This window comes from Rhinatrema bivittatum, chromosome 16 (genome assembly GCF_901001135.1).
Source record: "Rhinatrema bivittatum chromosome 16, aRhiBiv1.1, whole genome shotgun sequence".
NCBI classification, from domain to species: domain Eukaryota; kingdom Metazoa; phylum Chordata; class Amphibia; order Gymnophiona; family Rhinatrematidae; genus Rhinatrema; species Rhinatrema bivittatum.
Window position 1 is genome coordinate 7,567,767 of NC_042630.1, and position 24,877 is coordinate 7,592,643.

The 24,877-nt window shown below is 48.4% G+C and overlaps 1 protein-coding gene and 1 gene segment (V, D, J or C); both read right to left on the minus strand.

The window, feature by feature from the left end:
• Window positions 1-18,064, minus strand: part of LOC115078497 — a 41,430-nt gene extending 23,366 nt beyond the window's left edge. The window contains exons 1-5 of the mRNA XM_029581423.1: window positions 17,908-18,064; window positions 7,691-7,990; window positions 6,066-6,392; window positions 2,594-2,917; window positions 803-1,171 (exon numbers count right to left, since the gene is read on the minus strand). Of these exons, the coding sequence (XP_029437283.1) occupies window positions 803-1,171; window positions 2,594-2,917; window positions 6,066-6,392; window positions 7,691-7,990; window positions 17,908-18,043 (1,456 nt within the window). The 5' untranslated portion in view covers window positions 18,044-18,064. The remainder of the gene's footprint in view (window positions 1-802; window positions 1,172-2,593; window positions 2,918-6,065; window positions 6,393-7,690; window positions 7,991-17,907) is intronic.
• LOC115078816 overlaps window positions 1-24,877 on the minus strand; it is a 199,134-nt gene that overhangs the window by 46,960 nt on the left and 127,297 nt on the right.

The following is a 24,877-nucleotide window of genomic DNA, read 5'->3' on the forward strand; positions in this document are numbered from 1 at the left end:
ATTCATTGCCAGAGGATGTGGTTAGGACGGTGAGTGTAGCTGGGTTTCAAAAAGGGATGGATGAGTTCCTGGAGGAGAAGACCAACAAACTGGTATTAATCAAGTTGACTTAAGGAATAGCCACTGCTATTACTGGCATCAGTAGTGTAGGATATACTTAGTGTTTAGGTACTTGTAGCCTGGATTGGCCACTGTTGGGAACAGGATGCTGGGCTTAATCGACCCTCGGTCTGACGCAGTATGGCAACTTCTTATGTTCTTAGGAGCAGAAGCTGGGTTCAGGAACTTGCTTTCCGTTACATAATGATATGTATTCTTGTCACCTGCTATTTTATACCTTCAGTATTCCTGTTTGGTACTGTCTTTACTGTAAATCTTGGGGGAAACATCTCAGACTGTGTCAGAGAGGAACAACAGAGACTTCCAATTAGTGTTTCAAAATCCCAGGGAACGGGCAAGGAATAGTTTATTAATCAATTTCTTAAATCAGAGTAAAACATGAATTATTTCAGTATACTGTTGAAATATGTGCACACACACATACACACACATGCACGTATACCTTGGAGTTCCACACCCCAAACTCGGTGAGATTAAATTTAGAACTTAAGTGTAGGACAAAATTAGCATAGTAAGAGCAATGCTATTCACTAGGCGTGCAGGCTTCGCCGTTTGCCAAGGGCCGAACTGAATGGATAGCTCAGTTCAGTCGCTGAACTAGGCGACTATGCAACTATGTACAGGGAGGGCATGGAGAAAGGAGAAGAGTTGGGGTCCCTTAAGAACGGCGGTTGTCAGGGTCAGGCCAGTTGTCTTCTGCGGTTTCCCTTGCAGGAGCAGCTACCGGAAGGCTTCTGAATGTTCTGCTCTGTGCTCTTGCTGTGCAGGGCCGAGTGGAAAACCACACAGGTGAAGACGTCACGGTTGTTCCAGTCGGACTTCTGGACGGTCAGCTTGCTGTAGAGGAAGAATTCGTTTCTGTCCTTCTCTTTCGTGGGCTCTGTGCTGACGTAGGCGTCCTCGCTGAGTACTCGCCCTCTGCGCTTCCAGCGGATGAAGATGGGGCTGGGACTGAATTGCATCACCAGGCACGTGAGGGTTACAGTCTCATACAAGCTGAGTTCTTGTTGGGAGGGAGGGAAGGTGTAGACAATCGGAGCACTGCCCTCATCTTCAATGAAGCAAACAATGGAGAAAATAAGCCCTTTTCTTATACTTAAAATACAGTAAAGAAACTCAGCCTTCTGGAAGGAAGTTCCTCTAGGCCGTTTTCATATTTCCCACCATGCTATTGCTTTTAATGTGAAGACATAGTCCCTCACCTTGGGGCACCAGAGACTTGAGTTTTCTGCCTCTTTAAATGGAAATTTCAAAGACATGCCCTGTAGCCTCCAGAAATACTATAGAAATAATTTAAATTTCTATTTGAGTCGAAGTCTGTCAGCTCAAAGGACAGTGTATTCTCACTCTGCACATCTGTCGTCTGACTGCTGTTGTGTTGATTGGTATGGGGATTGATTTGTTGGTGCAAATGCAAAGATTAAAAAAATAAATACATTTGTAGCTGTAGGAAATAAAGGGCTATGATCTGCTCCCTAGCCAATAGTTGTCATCACTTGCCCATGGGCAACAGAATATTCCTTTAGGTCACTGGTTCCCAACCCTGTCCTGGAGACCCCCCAGCCTGTCGGGTGTTCAGGATATCCACAATGAATATGCACGAGAGAAATTTGCATGCACTGCCTCCGTAACATGCACATTTTCTCTCATGCATATTCATTGTGGATATCCATAACATGCAAATTTTCTCTCATGCATATTCATTGTGGATATCCTGAAAACCCGGCAGGCTGGGGGGTCCCCAGGACAGGGTTGGGAACCACTGCTTTAGGTAATGATTTCTAAATTAAATAAATAGTCCATTGGGGTCAGTTTTGCCTCATCAGTATCTCTAATATCTTTCAGCTTCCTTCTTGGCAGACTGAGTGACCATATCCAGTCAATCTGTGTCTTGCTTGCCCACAATCTGTCAATCCCCTCCCAGTCTTCTGCTTTCCCTTTATGTGGTCTCCATTGCACAGGAGAAGATGCCTTATTTGCTTGGGACAATACTATCTATAATGAGACTGTCAGCCACTGTGGATATAAGGCCTGGTTATGTAGATTTTTGAGGGTCAACAATATTTCTGAAAATCTTCAGAGGGACAATCTGTAGCAAAAATGACCAGAGGTGAGTGGCACCTTATACATGAACCACCTGACAATGTGGACTCTGTCCTGGGAAGCTCGTGCCTCGATAAACTGGTTAGTCTATAAGGTGCCATCCACAGATTATGTCAGCAGTATTTCTGTTTATACATTTGCCTGTTTGTTAAGAGAGTAAACATACGAGTCCAACTTTTGCTTTTTCCTGTCAACCTAGATTTTTCTTTTTCTGTACCATGTCCCCCTGTCACTGACTCTTTTTTTTTTTTTGTAATAGCTGCGCCAAACTGACCTAGGACAAGGTCCAGTCACACACCAGTGTTGTGGGAACTCGGAATGATTAAACGACCGCCATGCCAATCCTGACTCGGTTTAAAGCGGGCCTTACCTGGTCCCTTGGAAATGGACTTTACAACTGGCGAGGGCAGGTCGGCGTGGGTTACTGTGCAGCTCATTTTATCCCCTGTCTCCCATTCCTCGGGGGAAACGTTCAGGGTGCTGGAAATGCTGATGGTCCCATCAATCTGGTAGTCAGGATCTGTGATAGTGATGTCGCTGCTTTCTCCTCTTTTATGGGACCAGGTGATCTCTAAGTTTTTGGTGCTAAGCATTTGTGTGACCAGGCAAGTGATTTTGGGTTGCTTGGTAACATACAAATCTTTTACAGAAGGAGGAATGATGGTCACCGTGGGTTGAGGGGAAGTGCCACACTCTGAAATCAATGAGGAATGCCAAATATTAGTAATCATCGCTTAACAATAAGGAAGAGCGTTCTGGTGTTTGCATGCATTTCGGGCAATCAAAGCCAACAATATTGCGATGGATAACTTCCCACTCGGTACCACGAGTGCCACCACAATCTCAGAACCTCCAGCTAAGACATCCTCCTAAATACCTCCATCGTCACTGTTGTAACAGTAGTGCCACAATCGCCGTTGGCTTCATCGTTCTTAGCAGCAGCATGGACGAAAGAGCGCTCTAGAGACTAGAGCGCTCGACTGGGAACGAAGACACCTCAATACAAATCTTGTGCCTACCATTGACACCTGCTATAAGCTTGGGTGTTTCACTTTATCTTGCCTTGCCTCAGACATCCACTTGAGTTGTAAGCTTTTCATTGTACCTGGTTTTGGGCACCCCACATAAAGGTGAAAAGAAATAAAACAAGACTTTTCCAAAGCAAGTAAAGACTTACTAGCTTGATTTAGCATTTGAATGTTTAACCTGATTCCTTTCTGGCAAGTATTTAGAGAACCAATTTTATCTTTGATCATAGCTATAACAAGTCTCTGTTTAGATGATGTTATGTTTTGTACATGTTCTTTTTATTGTTGATGTTGCTTCTGCTGCCTGCTTAGGAAGAGATTTATTTCAGGGGGTACGAGGCAGTCCTGAGCACCCAGCACCTTTTTCCTCCACCTGCCCTGTGGTCCCTCAAAAAGTCCCATGCATCTTGCAGGTGAGTATCGGCACCATTTTTTCCCACAAAGAAAGCGCCAACTACAGTCATCTAGCCCAACATTACCAATCGCCATCAACCCCCAATACTTCCATTCCTGTAACAGTCAACTCCATCATTACCATCACCAGTAAGAGATGGGCGTAGCACATATGAGGTGGAGGTGTCCTAGTGGTTAGAGCAGTGGGCGGAGAACCAGGGAAGCGAGGAGGTTCAAATCTTGCTGTCACTCCTTGTGCCCCTGGGTAAGTCACTTCACCTGCCATTGCCTCAGGTACAAACGTAGGGGGTCATTTACTAAAGGTTTTCTCCCATTTTGTGCTTATGGGAAAAATGCTTAGTAAATAAGGCCCTTAGATTGTGAGCCCTCTGAGGCAGGGAAAATACCTACAGTATCTGTTTGCAACTTGCCTTGAGCTACCAATGATAAGGCATGAGCTAAATCCAAAATAAAAAATAAATATTCAAATGAAACCTTGTTCCCATCCATTCTCTCCATGACTATGCTTATCTACCTCAATATCACCCTAAACATCAACCCCCAACATTACCATCCCTGTAAGCGTCAGCTCCATCACACTAACCATCATTGGCATCAAATATTGCTAGTAGAACGACATCACTATCATCAGTAAGTTTGTTACTGTCAAAACCATTCTGATCAACAACCTCATTGCTACTATTGCTGTAATTACCATCACTATAGTCACAATCATCATTACTATCATTACCACTCTCACTGTAATTATTGCATTAACAACAGTACATGCTCTTTATCATTAACATTTTCATCATCACCAACACACAATCGTTATCTGCTCTCACCATCATCATTGATATAAAGTACCAGAGGGTAACTCAGCCAATAAAATTGTTCAGTTGGTTGGCATCACCTCAACCTCTTAACTCTTGTGCATTGTCACAGTAATTAGGCCATTTTACTCTGGACCATGGAAGGGATTTTCACCCCATTGTACTTCTTTTAATGCTAAAGTAATTTATTTCCAAATACCTACCAATGAAAAATGTTAAATTTAATAATAAATCACTCTTTTCTCTGTTTTAAAAACTGTGACATCTGAGCGTTAAGAGGCAGGAGAATATCAAGGATGATGATAAGAGTGATGGTATTTCTGCCGCTGAAGATGTTGGTAGTGAAGATGTTGATGATGACAGTTAAGACATGGTATTGGCCATGTCTCCTGCAAAGTACGCTTGGGGATACCCTCAGGAACGTTATCTCCTGCAGTATAGATATCTCTAGACATATCACCACCATCCTTTACTGCTCTCATTACTACTCCCCTATCTCTGCCAGCATTATTCCAGGCATCTCTTTCATCACCATCATGCCTACTGTGGCAGTTGTGAACATCACCATCCCCTGTGCCATTATCTCATCTTCCTTCACTACCTTCGGCACCATTTTCAACATGACTGCTTTCAATCATCACAGTTACCTTCAATGTCATCAATGCACTCCCTTGACATTTACGATTACTTTTTTAATTTAATGGTGGGAATTGTTGAAATGCCTGGCCACATGGTAACCATAGTGTTACCAAACAGTAACAGGAGGAGTAGCCTAGTGGTTAGAGCAGTGGCTATGAACCAGGAGACCATGGTTCGAGTCCTGCTGTCGCTCCTTGTGTCCTTGGGCAAGTCACTTTACTCTCCATTGCCTCAGGTACAAACTTACGGGCTGATACAGTACAGTGTGCACTGTTAACCTGCGATTGGATGTGCCTTTTGGACGCGCTAGTTTTACCCCTTATTCAGTAAATGCGTGTCCAACCCCCCCCCCCCCGAAACTAATAGCGCCCGCAACATGCAAATGCATGTTGCGGGCGCTATTAGGTATTCCCGCGCGATACAGAAATTAGTACCTACCCAAAGGCTAATTTCTCGATATTAAGTCGGAGGTCCTGAAAGTTAAAAAAAAAAAAAAAGTGAAAAAAACCCATTTGAAATAGGCCCGCGGCTTGCTGGTCGAAAACCGGACGCTCAATTTTGCCGGCGTCCGGTTTCCGAACCCGTGGCTGTCAGCGGGCTCGAGAACCGATGCCGGCAAAATTGAGCATCGGCTGTCAAACCCGCTGACAGCCGCCTCTTTTTACCGCCGGCCCTAATTAAAATAAATTAAAATACTGTATTGCACGCACAGGAGAGCGGGCGTTCGCTCTCCCATGTTTTTACTGTATCGGCCCGTTAGATTGCAAGCCCTCTGGGGATAGGGAAATACCTACAGTACCTGAACGTAATCCACTTTGAAGTATCTGAAAGCTGGAATATAAATAAAATAAAGGAAAATACATCTAAGCATTCTCAGCGCAACTGGTTCTAACCTTCTCCTGTGATTACCATGACCTTAGTTGCCTACTTTCATTGCTGGGGTAGTTACCTGAGCAGCAGGTCTGGATGCTGTCCTTGGGACTTGTCTTGGTAGCTGGATGGTGCACTTGGCAGGTGTAGGTGTCTTTGTAGTTCATTTGCTCTTTGGGGATGTTCACCTGACTGTGTGAGGTGAAGGTACCATCGGAGCCCTTTGCGGGAGGAGAGGTGATTGGAGATAGGGCCTTCACTTGACCGTTTAGAAGCCATTGCACTGTGATTGTTTCCGGGGAGAACTGGGAGATCATGCAGACCAGCTCATGGGACCTGTCATCGCAGGAAGACTGGAGCACTTTCACCGTAGGCTCTTTGGGGGTTGTATGTTCTGGAAGTTGAACTAGCACAAAAGAGTGTTGGGGAAATTAGCATGAGCACAGTTCTACCATTTTCTTTATTCAATGTGATTAACTGTCGTAGAAGGAAACAGAAATCAGTGTCCCTGTAACCTTCTGGCCTCTCTTGCCCTCTCACCCCATACTATAACACTAGAGGAGTTCCTGTGTGTGTCTGTAACCTCCTGGTCTCTGCTCCCTTCTGAGCCCTAAGCTGTAACTCTAGAGCAGTTCTCCTATGTCCTTGTACCCTCCCAGTCTCTGTTCCCCTCTCACCCTCATACTGTAACACTAAAGGAGTTTCCCTGTAAAACCAGGGAGATCCAAATTCTGACTCGGTCCACATAGCAAAGCTAGCCGGCTGCACTATTGAATATAGCCGGCTAACTTTAGGTCAACTCTTTGGCCTGACCAGACTTAGCTGGCTAATTTTGCATATCGGAGTTAACTGAGTAACTTGGCTGGCTACCTCAGCTCCTCCCGGTTACATCCCCGGAACGCTCCTAACTTAGGCCTGGCCTGGAATGGTGAATCCTGCGAAAACGGGGCGGGCCTGCGAAATCCCGCAGCCTTCGCACCACTGCGGTGCGCCGGCTGCCGGCTTTCGCACTGAATAGCGCCACCGTGAAAGGGGTAGTTATTCAGCGCGCTACTGCCGACGATAACGTGGGTAACGATATCGCTGGCAGCGAAGACACCGCCGACTCCTCCCTCCCCCCGCCCCGACTCCTCCCCTCCCCCTAATTTGCCTGCTATCGCAGGCGAAAAGGGCTAAATTCCAGCTGGCTAATAAGTGCCTACATCTTTATTTATGTGGTAACTTCTGAGTTATCTGGCTAAATGCTTTTGAATATGGACCTCGGGATTCATAAGAATGGTCTCTCAAATGAAACAGAAGCAGCAGTAGATATAAAAGCAAATACGTCATATTTTCCACTAGGTCAGAAATGTAATATCTCCAGAATTGCTTTCGTTATGTCTCTTCTGTAGTTTGTAACTCTTTCTTACCCCCTCACCTTTATATATTATATTGGCCTGAATGTAAGAGCGATGGGGAGGGGTGTATATTTTATAAAAATTAGTTTCCAAAATCTACCTTGTCTAATATTCACAGCCGCAGTGGAGAAGGGAGGGAGGGGCTGGTGGGAGAGGAGGAGACGTTTCTACAATATTGCTCCGAATATAAGGGGGGAGGGGGAGAAATGTCATCTGAAATTCGAGCGAATGTGCTCTTACCTTTGGCAACCCAAGAAAGTTGCTTGAATCTCGAATCTTGAGAACCTGGCCGCTGAGAATGTCTTACCTATGCGCTTGGTTATCTTCGTGTTTGTGGGCTTGTGTTCAACGTTGCATTCGTAAGCCTGGGATTCCCATTCTGAGGTCTTGACGGTGAGCTGGCTGCTGCGGGTGTAGAGGCCACTTTGCCTCCCCAGCGTTGCTGGAAAGTTCTTGATGTTATCCCGGACAGACCCAGAATTCCACTGGATGTCGACCGGTTGGGGGAGGAAATCTCTTATCAAACATCCGATGGTCATCTCGGTAGTGGAGCTCGGCGTGTCGCGGCAGGGGATCAGCGGGAAGACCGAAGGGGGTGTTTTGTCAACTGGAAGATAAATAATGGAGCCAGGGTTAGAGGAGGACAGCTCTGTTGAAGTGCCGCACATGGCTTTCTGTTTACTCGCCCAGTACGGGGTGGCTGCACATAGAGGACACGAGCACCGAAACGACCCTCTCCAAGCTCTGCCAATGCACCTTCACCCTGACCTGTAGCACTGCTGGGACCTCCCCCCCCCCTCCCATGCTATTACGCCTCAATCCCAGCATGCAGTGCTCTCGGCTCTGCCGGAACCGAGCCCCGCACAAAGAGAGAGCAGGCGGAGAAGGACCTCTGTCTTGACTCGCTGCACCCACTGCGACTTCAGCGCTAAGGGAGGCAATTCCCAAAACCGAGCGGGCAAGTCCGCGGGTATCGTTTTTCACCGGGGGATTTTGCACCGCTATTCCCTTTCAAAACTGCCCCGGGAAAGAGCACAGGCAGGGGGGGGATCCGTGCCTGCGTTATCTTTGGATACTTTTTCAGGTCGCAGATGCCTACGAGCCCGGCATGAAAAAATCCAACAGCAGGCGCGCATTTCCCGTCCTGGGAAATGCCCTGCACTGCAACGCGGGCAAGCGGGCGCACCTGGCGGAATATTTTCAAAGGGCCTTGTCCCCGGCGTCCATGGCCTTTGAGATCCCCCCCTGAAAGACCTTCCACACAGTGCTCTCAATGTCCCTCTGCCCGGCAGGGATACGTGAAAACGAAATCCGAGAAATTGTTACAAAAACAATTAGTCCATAAAAGATGGGGAGAAGTAGGGAAGGGAGGGCAATTACACTTTTTTCTACCCCCCCTCCCCCTCCCCATTGTCCTGCTCCTCTGCGTTTCCAGCACGATTGGAAACGGACTCGGTCAGACGACGGAGCCACAACCCCTTCATCTGCGATTGGCCTGGGAGTCTTCTCCCTGTCTTACATCCCCCTTTTCCCTAACTAGGCCCAGCCTTCACCGTTACAGCCCTCAGCCGGGGTCCGCAAGGTGCAGATCCTTCTAGAACCTGGCTAACAAGGACCCTCTCCAGTTGCTAGTGGTTGACGTTGCTCCAGAACACCTTTCACAACAGAGGATGGGAACGCTGCCTCTGCAGGAACCATAGCCCCGGCTGGCATTGGGGAAAATGCACCATAATGCTAATTGACAATCCTGAGTCCCACCTACACAGCTCTGCTAATGCACCTCAATCTTGCCCTACAACACCACCTGGTATTGCAGCATTGAGCTCCCCCCTCCCCCCACAGGGCCAATGCATCTCACTCCTGCTGCACCCCTGGTATTCCATTACTGAGCACTCTCCTACATCTATTGCAGTGCACCTCATCCCTTCCCTGCAGCAATCCCCGCTGTTTCAGTATGGAGACCCCCCACGAACATATCAAATGTCAGTAGGTCTCTGCAGTATTATAGGATACGCACACAGCTTACATGGAAAACCTAAAATCCTAGTCTATGGCAACCCTACTATTTGAGTACTAACACACTTCACCATAGATATGATAAAACACCTTAATGCTATTCTTCAGTTTCATCCCTTTACCAATATTGCAGGTGCAGCTGGTGCTATAGAGAGAGAAAGGACTGTAGGTACAGCCGGTGCTATAGGGAGAAAGCAGGGGACTGCAGGTACAACCGGTGTTATAGGGAGAGCAGGGACTGCAGGTACGGCCGGTGCTATAGGGAGAGCAGGGATTGCAGGTACAGCTGGTGCTATAGGGAGAGCAGGGATTGCAGGTACAGCCGGTGCTATAGGGAGAGAGCAGGGGACTGCAGGTACAACCGGTGTTATAGGGAGAGAGCAGGGGACTGCAGGTACAGCTGGTGCTTCAGGGAGAGAGCAGCGACTGCAGGTACAATCGGTGCTATAGGGAGAGAGCAGGGGCTGCAGGTACAGCCGGTGCTACAGGGAGAGAGCAGGGACTGCAGGTACAGCTGGAGATATAGGGAGAGCAGCAGGTACAGCCAGTGCTATAGAGAGAGAAAGGACTGCAGGTACAGCCAGTGCTATAGGAAGAGAGCAGCGACTGCAGGTACAACCGGTGCTACAGGGAGTGAGCAGGGACTGCAGGTACAGCCGGTGCTATAGGGAGAGAGCAGGGACTGCAGGTACAGCCGGTGCTACAGGGAGAGAGCAGGGACTGCAGGTACAGCCGGTGCTATAGAGAGAGAGCAGGGATTGCAGGTACAGCCGGTGCTACAGGGAGAGAGCAGGGACTGCAGGTACAGCCGGTGCTATAGAGAGAGAGCAGGGACTGCAGGTACAGCCGGTGCTATAGAGAGAGAGCAGAGACTGCAGGTACAGCCGGTGCTATAGGGAGAGAGCAGGTACTGCAGGTACAGCCGGTGCTATAGAGAGAGAGCAGGGATTGCAGGTACAGCCGGTGCTACAGGGAGAGAGCAGGGACTGCAGGTACAGCCGGTGCTATAGAGAGAGAGCAGGGACTGCAGGTACAGCCGGTGCTATAGAGAGAGAGCAGAGACTGCAGGTACAGCCGGTGCTACAGGGAGAGAGCAGGGATTGCAGGTACAGCCGGTGCTACAGGGAGAGAGCAGGGACTGCAGGTACAGCCGGTGCTATAGGGAGAGAGCAGAGACTGCAGGTACAGCCGGTGCTATAGGGAGAGCAGGCATTGCAGGTACAGCCGGTGCTATAGGGAGAGAGCAGGGACTGCAGGTACAGCCGGTGCTATAGGGAGAGAGCAGGGACTGCAGGTACAGCCGGTGCTATAGGGAGAGAGCAGGGATTGCAGGTACAGCCGGTGCTATAGGGAGAGAGCAGGGATTGCAGGTACAGCCGGTGCTATAGGGAGAGCAGGGATTGCAGGTACAGCCGGTGCTATAGGGAGAGAGCAGGGATTGCAGGTACAGCCGGTGCTATAGGGAGAGAGCAGGGACTGCAGGTACAGCCGGTGCTATAGGGAGAGCAGGGACTGCAGGTACAGCTGGTGCTATAGGGAGAGCAGGGACTGCAGGTACAGCTGGTGCTATAGGGAGAGCAGGGATTGCAGGTACAGCCGGTGCTATAGGTAGAGAGCAGGGACTGCAGGTACAGCCGGTGCTATAGGGAGAGAGCAGGGACTGCAGGTACGGCCGGTGCTATAGGGAGAGAGCAGGGACTGCAGGTACGGCCGGTGCTATAGGGAGAGCAGGGATTGCAGGTACAGCTGGTGCTATAGGGAGAGAGCAGGGACTGCAGGTACGGCCGGTGCTATAGGGAGAGCAGGGATTGCAGTTACAGCCGGTGCTATAGGGAGAGCAGGGATTGCAGGTACAGACGGTGCTATAGGGAGAGCAGGGATTGCAGGTACAGACGGTGCTATAGGGAGAGCAGGGATGGCAGGTACAGCTGGTGCTATAGGGAGAGCAGGGACTGCAGGTACAGCCGGTGCTATAGGGAGAGCAGGGATTGCAGGTACAGCCGGTGCTATAGGGAGAGCAGGGATTGCAGGTATAGCTGGTGCTATAGGGAGAGCAGGGATTGCAGGTACAGCCGGTGCTATAGGGAGAGAGCAGGGACTGCAGGTACAGCCGGTGCTATAGGGAGAGAGCAGGGACTGCAGGTACAGCCAGTGCTATAGGGAGAGAGCAGGGATTGCAGGTACAGCCGGTGCTATAGGGAGAGAGCAGGGACTGCAGGTACGGCCGGTGCTATAGGGAGAGCAGGGATTGCAGGTACAGCCGGTGCTACAGGTAGAGAGCAGGGACTTGCAGGTACAGGCAGTGCTACAGGGAGAGAGCAGGTGCTGCAGGTACAGCCGGTGCTATAGGGAAAGCAGGGATTGCAGGTACAGCTGGTGCTATAGGGAGAGCAGGGACTGCAGGTACAGCCGGTGCTATAGAGAGAGAGCAGAGACTGCAGGTACAGCCGGTGCTACAGGGAGAGAGCAGGGATTGCAGGTACAGCCGGTGCTACAGGGAGAGAGCAGGGACTGCAGGTACAGCCGGTGCTATAGGGAGAGAGCAGAGACTGCAGGTACAGCCGGTGCTATAGGGAGAGCAGGCATTGCAGGTACAGCCGGTGCTATAGGGAGAGAGCAGGGACTGCAGGTACAGCCGGTGCTATAGGGAGAGAGCAGGGACTGCAGGTACAGCCGGTGCTATAGGGAGAGAGCAGGGATTGCAGGTACAGCCGGTGCTATAGGGAGAGAGCAGGGATTGCAGGTACAGCCGGTGCTATAGGGAGAGCAGGGATTGCAGGTACAGCCGGTGCTATAGGGAGAGAGCAGGGATTGCAGGTACAGCCGGTGCTATAGGGAGAGAGCAGGGACTGCAGGTACAGCCGGTGCTATAGGGAGAGCAGGGACTGCAGGTACAGCTGGTGCTATAGGGAGAGCAGGGACTGCAGGTACAGCTGGTGCTATAGGGAGAGCAGGGATTGCAGGTACAGCCGGTGCTATAGGTAGAGAGCAGGGACTGCAGGTACAGCCGGTGCTATAGGGAGAGAGCAGGGACTGCAGGTACGGCCGGTGCTATAGGGAGAGAGCAGGGACTGCAGGTATGGCCGGTGCTATAGGGAGAGCAGGGATTGCAGGTACAGCTGGTGCTATAGGGAGAGAGCAGGGACTGCAGGTACGGCCGGTGCTATAGGGAGAGCAGGGATTGCAGTTACAGCCGGTGCTATAGGGAGAGCAGGGATTGCAGGTACAGACGGTGCTATAGGGAGAGCAGGGATTGCAGGTACAGACGGTGCTATAGGGAGAGCAGGGATGGCAGGTACAGCTGGTGCTATAGGGAGAGCAGGGACTGCAGGTACAGCCGGTGCTATAGGGAGAGCAGGGATTGCAGGTACAGCCGGTGCTATAGGGAGAGCAGGGATTGCAGGTATAGCTGGTGCTATAGGGAGAGCAGGGATTGCAGGTACAGCCGGTGCTATAGGGAGAGAGCAGGGACTGCAGGTACAGCCGGTGCTATAGGGAGAGAGCAGGGACTGCAGGTACAGCCAGTGCTATAGGGAGAGAGCAGGGATTGCAGGTACAGCCGGTGCTATAGGGAGAGAGCAGGGACTGCAGGTACGGCCGGTGCTATAGGGAGAGCAGGGATTGCAGGTACAGCCGGTGCTACAGGTAGAGAGCAGGGACTTGCAGGTACAGGCAGTGCTACAGGGAGAGAGCAGGTGCTGCAGGTACAGCCGGTGCTATAGGGAAAGCAGGGATTGCAGGTACAGCTGGTGCTATAGGGAGAGCAGGGACTGCAGGTACAGCCGGTGCTACAGGGAGAGCAGGGATTGCAGTTACAGACCTGCTATAGGGAGAGCAGGGATTGCAGGTACAGCTGGTGCTATAGGGAGAGCAGGGATTGCAGGTACAGCTGGTGCTATAGGGAGAGCAGGGATTGCAGGTATAGCTGGTGCTATAGGGTGAGCAGGGATTGCAGGTACAGCCGGTGCTATAGGGAGAGCAGGGATTGCAGGTACAGCCGGTGCTATAGGGAGAGCAGGGACTGCAGGTACAGCCGGTGCTATAGGGAGAGAGCAGGGACTGCAGGTACAGCCAGTGCTATAGGGAGAGAGCAGGGACTGCAGGTACGGCCGGTGCTATAGGGAGAGCAGGGATTGCAGGTACAGCCGGTGCTATAGGTAGAGAGCAGGGACTGCAGGTACAGCCGGTGCTATAGGGAGAGCAGGGATTGCAGGTACAGCCAGTGCTATAGGGAGAGAGCAGGGATTGCAGGTACAGCCGGTGCTATAGGGAGAGAGCAGGGATTGCAGGTACAGCCGGTGCTGTCGGTAGAGAGCAGGGACTGCAGGTACAGCCGGTGCTATAGGGAGAGCAGGGACTGCAGGTACAGCCGGTGCTATAGGGAGAGAGCAGGGACTGCAGGTACAGCCGGTGCTATAGGGAGAGCAGGGACTGCAGGTACAGCTGGTGCTATAGGGAGAGCAGGGACTGCAGGTACAGCTGGTGCTATAGGGAGAGCAGGGATTGCAGGTACAGCCGGTGCTATAGGTAGAGAGCAGGGACTGCAGGTACAGCCGGTGCTATAGGGAGAGAGCAGGGACTGCAGGTACAGCCGGTGCTATAGGGAGAGAGCAGGGACTGCAGGTACAGCCGGTGCTATAGGGAGAGCAGGGATTGCAGGTACGGCCGGTGCTATAGGGAGAGCAGGGATTGCAGGTACAGCTGGTGCTATAGGGAGAGAGCAGGGACTGCAGGTACGGCCGGTGCTATAGGGAGAGCAGGGATTGCAGTTACAGCCGGTGCTATAGGGAGAGCAGGGATTGCAGGTACAGACGGTGCTATAGGGAGAGCAGGGATTGCAGGTACAGACGGTGCTATAGGGAGAGAGCAGGGGACTGCAGGTACGGCCGGTGCTATAGGGAGAGCAGGGATTGCAGGTACGGCCGGTGCTATAGGGAGAGCAGGGATTGCAGGTATAGCTGGTGCTATAGGGAGAGCAGGGATTGCAGGTACAGCCGGTGCTATAGGGAGAGCAGGGATTGCAGGTATAGCTGGTGCTATAGGGAGAGCAGGGATTGCAGGTACAGCCAGTGCTATAGGGAGAGCAGGGACTGCAGGTACAGCCGGTTCTATAGGGAGAGAGCAGGGACTGCAGGTACAGCCAGTGCTATAGGTAGAGAGCAGGGACTGCAGGTACAGGCAGTGCTATAGGTAGAGAGCAGGGATTGCAGGTACAGCCGGTGCTATAGGTAGAGAGCAGGGACTGCAGGTACAGCCGGTGCTATAGGTAGAGAGCAGGGACTGCAGGTACAGCTGGTGCTATAGGGAGAGAGCAGGGTCTTCAGGTACAGCCAGTGCTATAGGGAGAGCAGGGACTGCAGGTACAGCCGGTTCTATAGGGAGAGAGCAGGGACTGCAGGTAAAGCCGGTGCTATAGGGAGAGAGCAGGGATTGCAGGTACAGCCGGTGCTATAGGGAGAGAGCAGGGACTGCAGGTACAGCCGGTGCTATAGGGAGAGAGCAGGGACTGCAGGTACAGCCGGTGCTATAGGTAGAGAGCAGGGACTGCAGGTACAGGCAGTGCTATAGGGAGAGAGCAGGTGCTGCAGGTACAGCCGGTGCTATAGGGAGAGAGCAGGGATTGCAGGTACAGCCGGTGCTATAGGGAGAGAGCAGGGACTGCAGGTACAGCCGGTGCTATAGGTAGAGAGCAGGGACTGCAGGTACAGGCAGTGCTATAGGGAGAGAGCAGGTGCTGCAGGTACAGCCGGTGCTATAGGGAGAGAGCAGGGACTGCAGGTACAGCCGGTGCTATAGGGAGAGAGCAGGGACTGCAGGTACAGCCGGTGCTATAGGGAGAGAGCAGGGATTGCAGGTACGGCCGGTGCTATAGGGAAAGCAGGGATTGCAGGTACAGCTGGTGCTATAGGGAGAGAGCAGGGACTGCAGGTACGGCCGGTGCTACAGGGAGAGAGCAGGTGCTGCAGGTACGGCCGGTGCTATAGGGAGAGAGCAGGGACTGCAGGTACGGCCGGTGCTATAGGGAGAGCAGGGACTGCAGGTACAGCCGGTGCTATAGGGAGAGAGCAGGGACTGCAGGTACGGCCGGTGCTATAGGGAGAGAGCAGGGACTGCAGGTACGGCCGGTGCTATAGGGAGAGCAGGGATTGCAGGTACAGCCGGTGCTATAGGGAGAGAGCAGGGATTGCAGGTACAGCCGGTGCTATAGGGAGAGAGCAGGGACTGCAGGTACGGCCGGTGCTATAGGGAGAGAGCAGGGATTGCAGGTACAGCCGGTGCTATAGGGAGAGAGCAGGGATTGCAGGTACAGCCGGTGCTATAGGGAGAGAGCAGGTGCTGCAGGTACAGCCGGTGCTATAGGGAGAGAGCAGGGATTGCAGGTACAGCCGGTGCTATAGGGAGAGAGCAGGGACTGCAGGTACGGCCGGTGCTATAGGGAGAGCAGGGATTGCAGGTACAGCCGGTGCTATAGGGAGAGAGCAGGGATTGCAGGTACAGCTGGTGCTATAGGGAGAGAGCAGGGACTGCAGGTACGGCCGGTGCTATAGGGAGAGCAGGGATTGCAGGTACAGCCGGTGCTATAGGGAGAGCAGGGACTGCAGGTACAGCCGGTGCTATAGGGAGAGCAGGGATTGCAGGTACAGCCGGTGCTATAGGGAGAGCAGGGATTGCAGGTACAGCCGGTGCTATAGGGAGAGCAGGGACTGCAGGTACAGCCGGTGCTATAGGGAGAGCAGGGATTGCAGGTACAGCCGGTGCTATAGGGAGAGCAGGGATTGCAGGTACAGCCGGTGCTATAGGGAGAGAGCAGGGACTGCAGGTACAGCTGGTGCTACAGGGAGAGAGCAGGGACGGCAGGTACAGCCGGTGCTATAGGGAGAGCAGGGATTGCAGGTACAGCTGGTGCTATAGGGAGAGCAGGGACTGCAGGTACAGCCGGTGCTATAGGGAGAGCAGGGATTGCAGGTACAGCCAGTGCTATAGGGAGAGCAGGGATTGCAGGTACAGCCGGTGCTATAGGGAGAGAGCAGGGTCTTCAGGTACAGCTGGTGCTATAGGGAGAGAGCAGGGTCTTCAGGTACAGCTGGTGCTATAGGGAGAGAGCAGGGTCTTCAGGTACAGCTGGTGCTATAGGGAGAGCAGGGTCTTCAGGTACAGCTGGTGCTATAGGGAGAGAGCAGGGTCTTCAGGTACAGCTGGTGCTATAGGGAGAGCAGGGATTGCAGGTACAGCCGGTGCTATAGGGAGAGAGCAGGGTCTTCAGGTACAGCCGGTGCTACAGGGAGAGCAGGGATTGCAGGTACAGCCGGTGCTACAGGGAGAGAGCAGGGTCTTCAGGTACAGCTGGTGCTATAGGGAGAGCAGGGTCTTCAGGTACAGCTGGTGCTATAGGGAGAGCATGGGATTTATTTGAATGCCTGTCTTAACAGAAATGCTGAATTGTATTTCCAGTTTTTTGATGTTTGGTGACTTGTTAGGAGCGGGGTGAGGAAGATTCTTGGAATCAGGTAGTGAAATCCCGTTTTGACTCCTGATGTAACATTGCCTTTGTAAATGGGACTGTGACCTGTGGAAGGTCAGGGATGGAAGGAGGAGCAGGGAGGAGCTGCAGGAATTCTGGGATCCCTGCGTCCCTTGGGGATCCTGGGGACCTCCTCTGTGCCTGTGTTCTCTGCACCGAGGAGCGTGGACTCAGTTTCCCCTCCTGTTTGTGCTCTGTGGCAACATGCACAGCCCCCGCTGTGAAACTTCCCCGGGTCTGTCTGAGGTCTGACAGGAGGAGGGGACAGCGCTGCATTCTCAACAGTGCTCCCAGCGTTGGTGGTCGGGCACTAGATATAGAAAGATGGCATCTTCTCCTGTATCGGTCTATATTATATGATTTAAATATCTATCGCATCTAGACCATCTTTCTTCTTCTATACTAGTGCTATCTTTTTATCTTTGTTCCGCTTCTGATTTCCTATTTATCACTTTCTATTTTTTTTTGTTGTACAGTTGTTTTCACCGAATAAATGGCTCTTTAATCTGAGGCCAAGTGCTTGTGAAAGTAGAGGAAGCATGGAGGAGAGGTCTGGTGGTCACAGTAGAGGCGTGAAAGAGTAAGGTCTGGCGCATGCATCCATTATCCCTCGGTTTTCAGCCCAGCTACCTCAGCCTTGGGAAGAAGGTTAAAGCCTTCCCTTCAGAGACTTCCTGGTACCACAGAAGTATTCCTATCTCTACAGCGGGAACAAGAGAACCGAACTATGAATCCTTCTTTAAATATGCAGACCCTCAACCAATACCATTGATCTAACACCACTGTAACCTTCCTCAAATTTCTTGTGATCCGCTTTGAGGCCATTCATGGTAAAAAGTGGAATATCAAATAGCAGTCAGTCAATAAATGATAAATAGTCTGAGAGCCAGGGTTTGAATCCCGCTGATGCGCCTTAGGAGCATGGGTGAGTCACTTCACCCTTCTTTGCCTCAGATACAGAATTGGCAGGGAAATCTCTACCATACCTGAAATGCAGCTTGCCTTGAGCTGGGAGTAGTTAAATCCAGAATCCAAATCCGCGCAGTGACCAGATGTGACGCTCGGGTAATGTCTCCAGGGTGAGTGGCAGCTGGACTTCTGTCCTGCTGGTGCGTAGAGCATGCCGCTACTAATGTTCTCTCTCTCTCCTCCCAGGTCACAAACAAAGGGGAAAGAAAACAAAGTGAGAAATAGCATTTCCTGCCTATATTCTTATGGGCAACTTGGTGCCCTCATTAGTCACTGGTGCTTTCGTTTGTGGTCACATCCTTCTGTTCTGTCAGCCACTGGAGGAGGAGAAAGAAGGGGAAAACCAGAAACATCGACTCGAGCATTAAACAAACAAGGAGCAGAAAAAACATCAATTATTTACTTACTCCTCTAGTAGAAGACGTGATGATATCCTACAAGCGGTCAAGCTTCTACAGCTGGCAGCTGGGAGATATGAATAGCCAGGCAGACTGGATGGGCCAAGTGCAATTTATTTGCCATCATTACTTTGTTGCTATCAAGCATGTCTTCATCCATGATTCCAGATATTCGTCCATTCCTTTTCCCAACTATCCAACTTTCTATCCATCCATCAATTCATCCCCAGACTTCTTCAAAGCCCCCAGGCAAATGAGGCTTCCTTCAAGGTTGTTGTCTGGGTCACAGATTTGCTTTAAGAACATAAGACATTGCCATACTGGATCAGACCAAGGGTCCATCAAGTCCAGCATCCTGTTTCCAACAGTGGCCAATCCAGGCTACAAGTACCTGGCAAAGACCCAAACACTAAGTAGATCCCATGCTACTGATGCCAGTAATAGCAGTGGCTATTCCCTAAGTAAACTTGATTAATAGCAGATAATGGACTTCTCCTTCAAGAACTTATGCAAACCTTTTTTAAACCCAGCTATACTAACTGCACTAACCACATCCTCTGGCAACAAATTCCAGAGCTTAATTGTGCGTTGAGTGAAAAAGAATTTTCTCCGATTAGTTTTAAATGTGCCCCATGCTAACTTCATGCTCCCCTAGTCCTTCTATTATATGAAAAAGTAAATAACCGACTCACATCTACTCGTTCAAGACCTCTCATGATTTTAAAGACCTCTATCATATCCCCCCTCAGCCATCTCTTCTCCAAGCTGAACAGCCCTAATCTCTTTAGCCTTTCCTCATAGGGGAGCTGTTCCATCCCCTTTATCATTTTGGTTGCTCTTCTCTGTACCTTCTCCATTGCAACTATATCTTTTTTGAGATGCGGCGACCTGACTTGTACATAGTTCTCAAGGTGTGGTCTCACCATGGAGCGATACAGAGGCATTATGACATTTTCTGTTTTATTAACCATTCCCTTTTTAATAATTCCTAAAATTCTGTTTGCTTTTTTGACTGCTGCAGCACACTGAGCCGACGATTTCAATGTATTATTTACTATGACTCCTAGATCTTTTTCCTGGGTGGTAGCTCCTAATATGGAACTTAACATCGTGTGACTGCAGCATGGATTCTTTTCCCCTATATGCATCACCTTGCACTTGTCCACATTAAATTTCATTTGCCATTTGGATGCCCAATCTTCCAGTCTTGCAAGGTCCTCCTGCAATTTATCACACTCCGCTTGTGATTTAACTATTCTGAATAATTTTGTGTCATCTGCAAATCTGATTACCTTACTTATCGTATTCCTTTCCAGATCATTTATAAATATATTGAAAAGCACCGGTCCAAGTACAGATCCCCGAGGCACTCCACTGTTTATCTTTTTCCACTGAGAAAATTGACCACTTAATCCTACTCTCTGTTTCCTGTCTTTTAACCAGTTTGTAATCCATGAAAGGACATCGCCTCCTATCCCATGACTTTTTAGTTTCCTTAGAAGCCTCTCATGAGGGGCTTTGTCAAATGCCTTCTGAAAATCCGATTACACTACATCTACCGGTTCACCTTTATCCACATGTTTATTAATCCCTTAAAAAAAATGTAGCAGATTTGTGAGGCAAGACTTGCCTTGGGTAAAGCCATGCTGACTTTGTTCCATTAAACCATGTCTGTCTATATGCTCTGTGATTTTGATCTTTAGAATAGTTTCTACTATTTTTCCCGGCACTGAAGTTAGGCTCACTGGTCTCTAGTTTCCTGGATCGCCCCTGTAGCCCTTTTTAAATATTGGGGTTACATTGGCCACCCTCCCATATTCAGGTACAATGGATGATTTTAATGATAGATTACAAATTTTAACTACTAGATCTGAAATTTTGTTTTTGAGTTCCTTCTGAATCCTGGGGTGTATAACCATCTGGTTCAGATGGTTTGCTACTCTTTAGCTTGTCAATCTGGCTTACTACATCTTCTAGGTTCACAGTGATTTGGTTCACAAAGTCACATGCTCCTTGAATAAGCATAGCTAAGTCAAAGACTTCTCAAGAGACCACAGCCCAAGTGATGGACCGATTGAATGACCATGAGTAACTCATAGACTGTGGCCAAGCTACAGCTATCCAAACACAACGGCTCACCTTCAGTCTTTGGTGCAAGTTTTCAAAGGGTGGCGATAGGGCATCCAAATGGGAACTGATGTGTAAGATTGTGCACAAAAAATAGGGCAGGTTGTCAGTAACTATTAGACATCTGAAACCACATCTCCAAAATTAGATTGGACATGCCTGCTTAGATATTTTCATACCTGGTGCAGAAAGGGTTTGGTCAGTTTGACATCTAGCAAATTAAACATTAGATGATTGTGTCCAGTTATCAGGCCATGTCTTAAAGTTGTCCAGATTTTGAACATCTGTGCTTTGCTGTCTAGACACCTACCTTGTTGCTTTGAAAATGTATTAGATGTTTCATTGGCCCTTTTGGACATCAGATTGCCATGCAAGCCCTTTGCCTAGAAATCTTTTTTAATGATCTGTTTGTGCAAGCAATATTCATTTTCTCCTGTAAAAGGTATCACAAAAGTAATAGTAATATTAAATTGTCCTTCTGTCTAACGATCTCTCAGTGTTAGGCCCTTTAACTGTTTATCCATCTCTCTTTCACAGGGTTTCTACCCTTCCAGCTAATCTACAGTTTCCTTATCCATCTATCTGCACTATCTATCTCTATCACTTTGTCTTTTGTTTATTTCATTACTATTCTGTTTCGGGATGCTGCTTGACGTGATTTCTCTGCGGTTTTATTTTACATTATTTTATTATCTGTTTTATGTTGCGTAATCCATCTTGAGCATTTATTTCTATAGAAGAATTGGAAATAAATATCTACTGTATTCCTTCACCTTTCTCTAGCTTCTCGTTCTCCAACACTTTCTTTTTGTTCCGTCTTTCTATGCATTTGTTTTTCCCAATAAACGTCTTTTTAACGGTTAAAGAATGAATACTCGCCAGATGAAGAGAGCTCTGTTCAGAGTAGGGGGAAGCAGGCACTTGGACAATCATGGCGTCCTGGGAACGTCTGCCGGCTGCGTGGCAGCTGGAATTCTGTTTGGGCATCCAATATGACGCACGGCCAAGTTCCTAGGAAAGCCGAAGCAGCATTTCCTGTTTGTTTTGTTTTGGGCAGGATGGTGCTCCGATTCATCACTGAGATTTTCATTTGTGGCCACATCCTGCTGTTCTTTTCAGCCACTGCATATGGGAGCAGAAGGGGGGGGGGGGAGAAGAAGGGGAAATCCAGAAACAAATGTAGACCTACAGCATTACAGGATAAACGAAGAGGGAACAGCAAGTGTTGATTTTGTACTGGCATCTTTGTGCATCCGTCCATACATCATTTGTCCAATTATCCTTCTAGCAATCCATTCATAGATTTATTTATTTATTTATTTATTGTTTTTGTTATACCGAATTTCATGACAGGCATCACATCAACCCGGTTTACAATTAACAAAGTGTGAAAAGCATAACGTAGCGTAGTAAACAATATTCTCAATAAAAACCTTGAACTTTAAATACAGGGAATCAGAAAAAGGATGTGAGAAAGTTACAATAAAACAGGGAAAAATTAACTTGGAACTGGAAGGGGGGAGAGAAAAGAACAGAGCAATATTTACATTTCAGCCAATTAATGTAAAAAATTAGCAAGATGAGTAAATAAGACTATGCGAATAAATGTGGCGGTACATCACTGTGAGATGGAACATACGTAACCAGAAGGCTAAGTATGACACAGAATATGAATAAATATGACACAGAATTTGGATCCAATTGTGCTGTTGCGTGAAGTTTTATTCAGGGCTTGGAAATGCTTTTTTGAAAAGCCAAGTTTTTAGTCTTTTCCTAAATGTTAGAGAGCATGGCTCCTGTCTCAAATCTGGTGGGATAGAGTTCCAGAGAGCTGGACCTGCTGAAGAGAAGGCTCTGAGACTCAAAGATTTATGTTGGAAGGTTTTGGCCTTTGGAATTTGGAGTGACTCTTTGTAGTATTCCCTGATGGGTCTGACGGAAGTGTATTTTTTAAGTGGTATTTGTAGGTCGATTTGCGTGTGTTGGTTGATAGTTTTGTATATGATGTTGATGGTTTTGTACATGTCTTCAAAAGCCCACAGGCTTTTTTTAGATGTCTTCAAAGCCCACAGGCAGAGCTCTTTCTAAGGTTTGCAGGGGACTTAAGAACATAAGAACATGCCATACTGGGTCAGATGAAGGGTCCATCAAGCCCAGCATCCTGTTTCCAACAGTGGCCAATCCAGGCCATTAGAACCTGGCAAGTACCCAAAAACTAAGTCTATTCCATGTTACTGTTGCTTGGCACCCTCCATCCATTCTGTGGTTTAAACCACACGTGTCCCCACAACATGAGGGAGTTGTCGGCCCAATGAAGTTCAAAGCCTGGAACATCTGCTATGTGCCTGGCATTGAGAAAAGGGTCGTCAATCCCCTGTGCATCATAGAGGGCACATTTACCACAGGTCAGTCAGACTCCTCCAAATATACATGAATTTTGTATGCAAAAAGGTGGATAATGTATCCAAGTAAAAATAAAGAAATAAATAAGCAAATTAGAGACTTGAACCAAACGCCATGGCTAAGTCTCATGCTTTTTGAATGAGCATGGTCAAAGTCGTTTCCGGAAAGCTACAATCTTTCTCAAAAGCTGTGGCCAGGCTATAGCCGTCCAAAAACAATGGCTCATCATCAGACTTTGGGGTAAGTTTTCAAAGGCTGGCAGTCGGGCATCCAAGTGGAAACTGATACATGTAAGCTTGTGCACGCAAAAATAGGGCAGATTGTCAGTCAATATTAGTCAGGTGACACGCCATCTGCAATACGTGTGATTGGAGCACGTGATTGGACCACTAAATGACATGCGTGCTTAGATGCTTTCATAGCTGGTGCAGGAAGGGATGTGGGTGAGTTTGAACATCTAGCAGGCTGTACATTGGATGAGTGTGTGCAATTAACAGGGCATGCCTTGAAATCATCCAGGTTTTGAACATCTATGTGCCCTAGCTCCCCTTGGAAACCTAAGTTGTTGCTTTGACAATTTATTAGATACCTCGTTGGCCCTTATGGACATCAGACTGCCATGCAAGCCCTTTATCTGTAATCTTTTTATTTAATGATCTGTTTGTGCAAACTTAATTATTCATTTCCTCTTGGTCCTGCAAGCAGCATTACAAAACATAAAGGGTTGCTACTTGAATGCGGCATCAAAAACTTAATAATACAGAGGTGTTGAAAACTCAGACCAGAAGCCGAATCGAGTCTCTATGAGCGACGGAGTCACAGAGCAGGACTGTTTAGATAGCTGGCTGTTATGGATAACTTTGAAAGGTTTGTTTATAAAAAATTAAAAACCCACTGGGGTTTTTCCTTCCAGCATCTCCAAGTCATAGAGCAAGAAGACACCTTGTGATGGTTATGAGAACAATTAAAAAGAAATAACACGAGAAGAAGAAAATGACAGGATCTCTAATCAATTAGTTTTGCTTATAGTTTGGAAAAAACGTATAATTGTAGGGTTTTGTTTTATTTTACAGGTCAGTCAAAGGATGTTCAGGCACACATGCTGTGTCAGTGCATGGTAAATGGCTGGGGGTGTGTCTTACAGAATTTTGAATTGTGTACATTTTTCTGTATATAATAAGCCAGAATACGTTTTAACCAGCAACCATAAGGGACCGCATAATGTATACAATTTCTAGGAAACATAGGGCCCTAGGTGTGGAGCATTTTCCCATAGGTACAAATAGGGAGAAAGCTTTTAGTATATAGGCTCTATAGTAACACTTATATTTTTATTACAATAATGGTTTTCCAAATATGATTGATATGGCTTGCACGCATGTTGACTTTGATACATCTGCAAACACAGCCAATATATTATTTAGCAAAAGCAAAAATGCTGCATTCATGCTTTATGGTACAGTAAGTCATTAGTGACTTGTGCAATGCTAGAAGAATTGTAATTGCAGGAAACCCATGGTTGGCACATGATGGTAGCGGTACTTCATATACTATTGGAGGTGGTGACTGAGCAGAAGAATGGCCTTTACTACATGAATTATGGACCTCCCTAAAAGTCACAAGCGTCATGCCACGATCACCCATACCTCTACATTTGAAGCACGTTTTTGTAAGAGAGGTATGTACTGTCCTAAAAGGACATCCCACTTGGAGAAAGCAGTTTTCCGATGAAGAATGAAGTTAACCTATGTCCCATAGTGTCACACCACAGTTAAACAACATGCCAAGTAAGCACTGTTTAAATTAAAATTAAATATTGGCAACAGTGTTTGGTGGAACTAGATGTAATATACAATGATATAATTTTTTGAACATTTTCATTACTTTCCTGTGTATGAGTGTTTATGTACTACTAAAACTGAAAATTACATACTGAAGTTGAATGGTTACATCACTTCCTGTCTCAAGATTTCTTAAAATGGCTTCCACCCGGAATCAGTTTATGAGAGACTTGTGGTATTCTCTTTGGTGTTCATAGAGATTTCTTTTATGTTCTAGA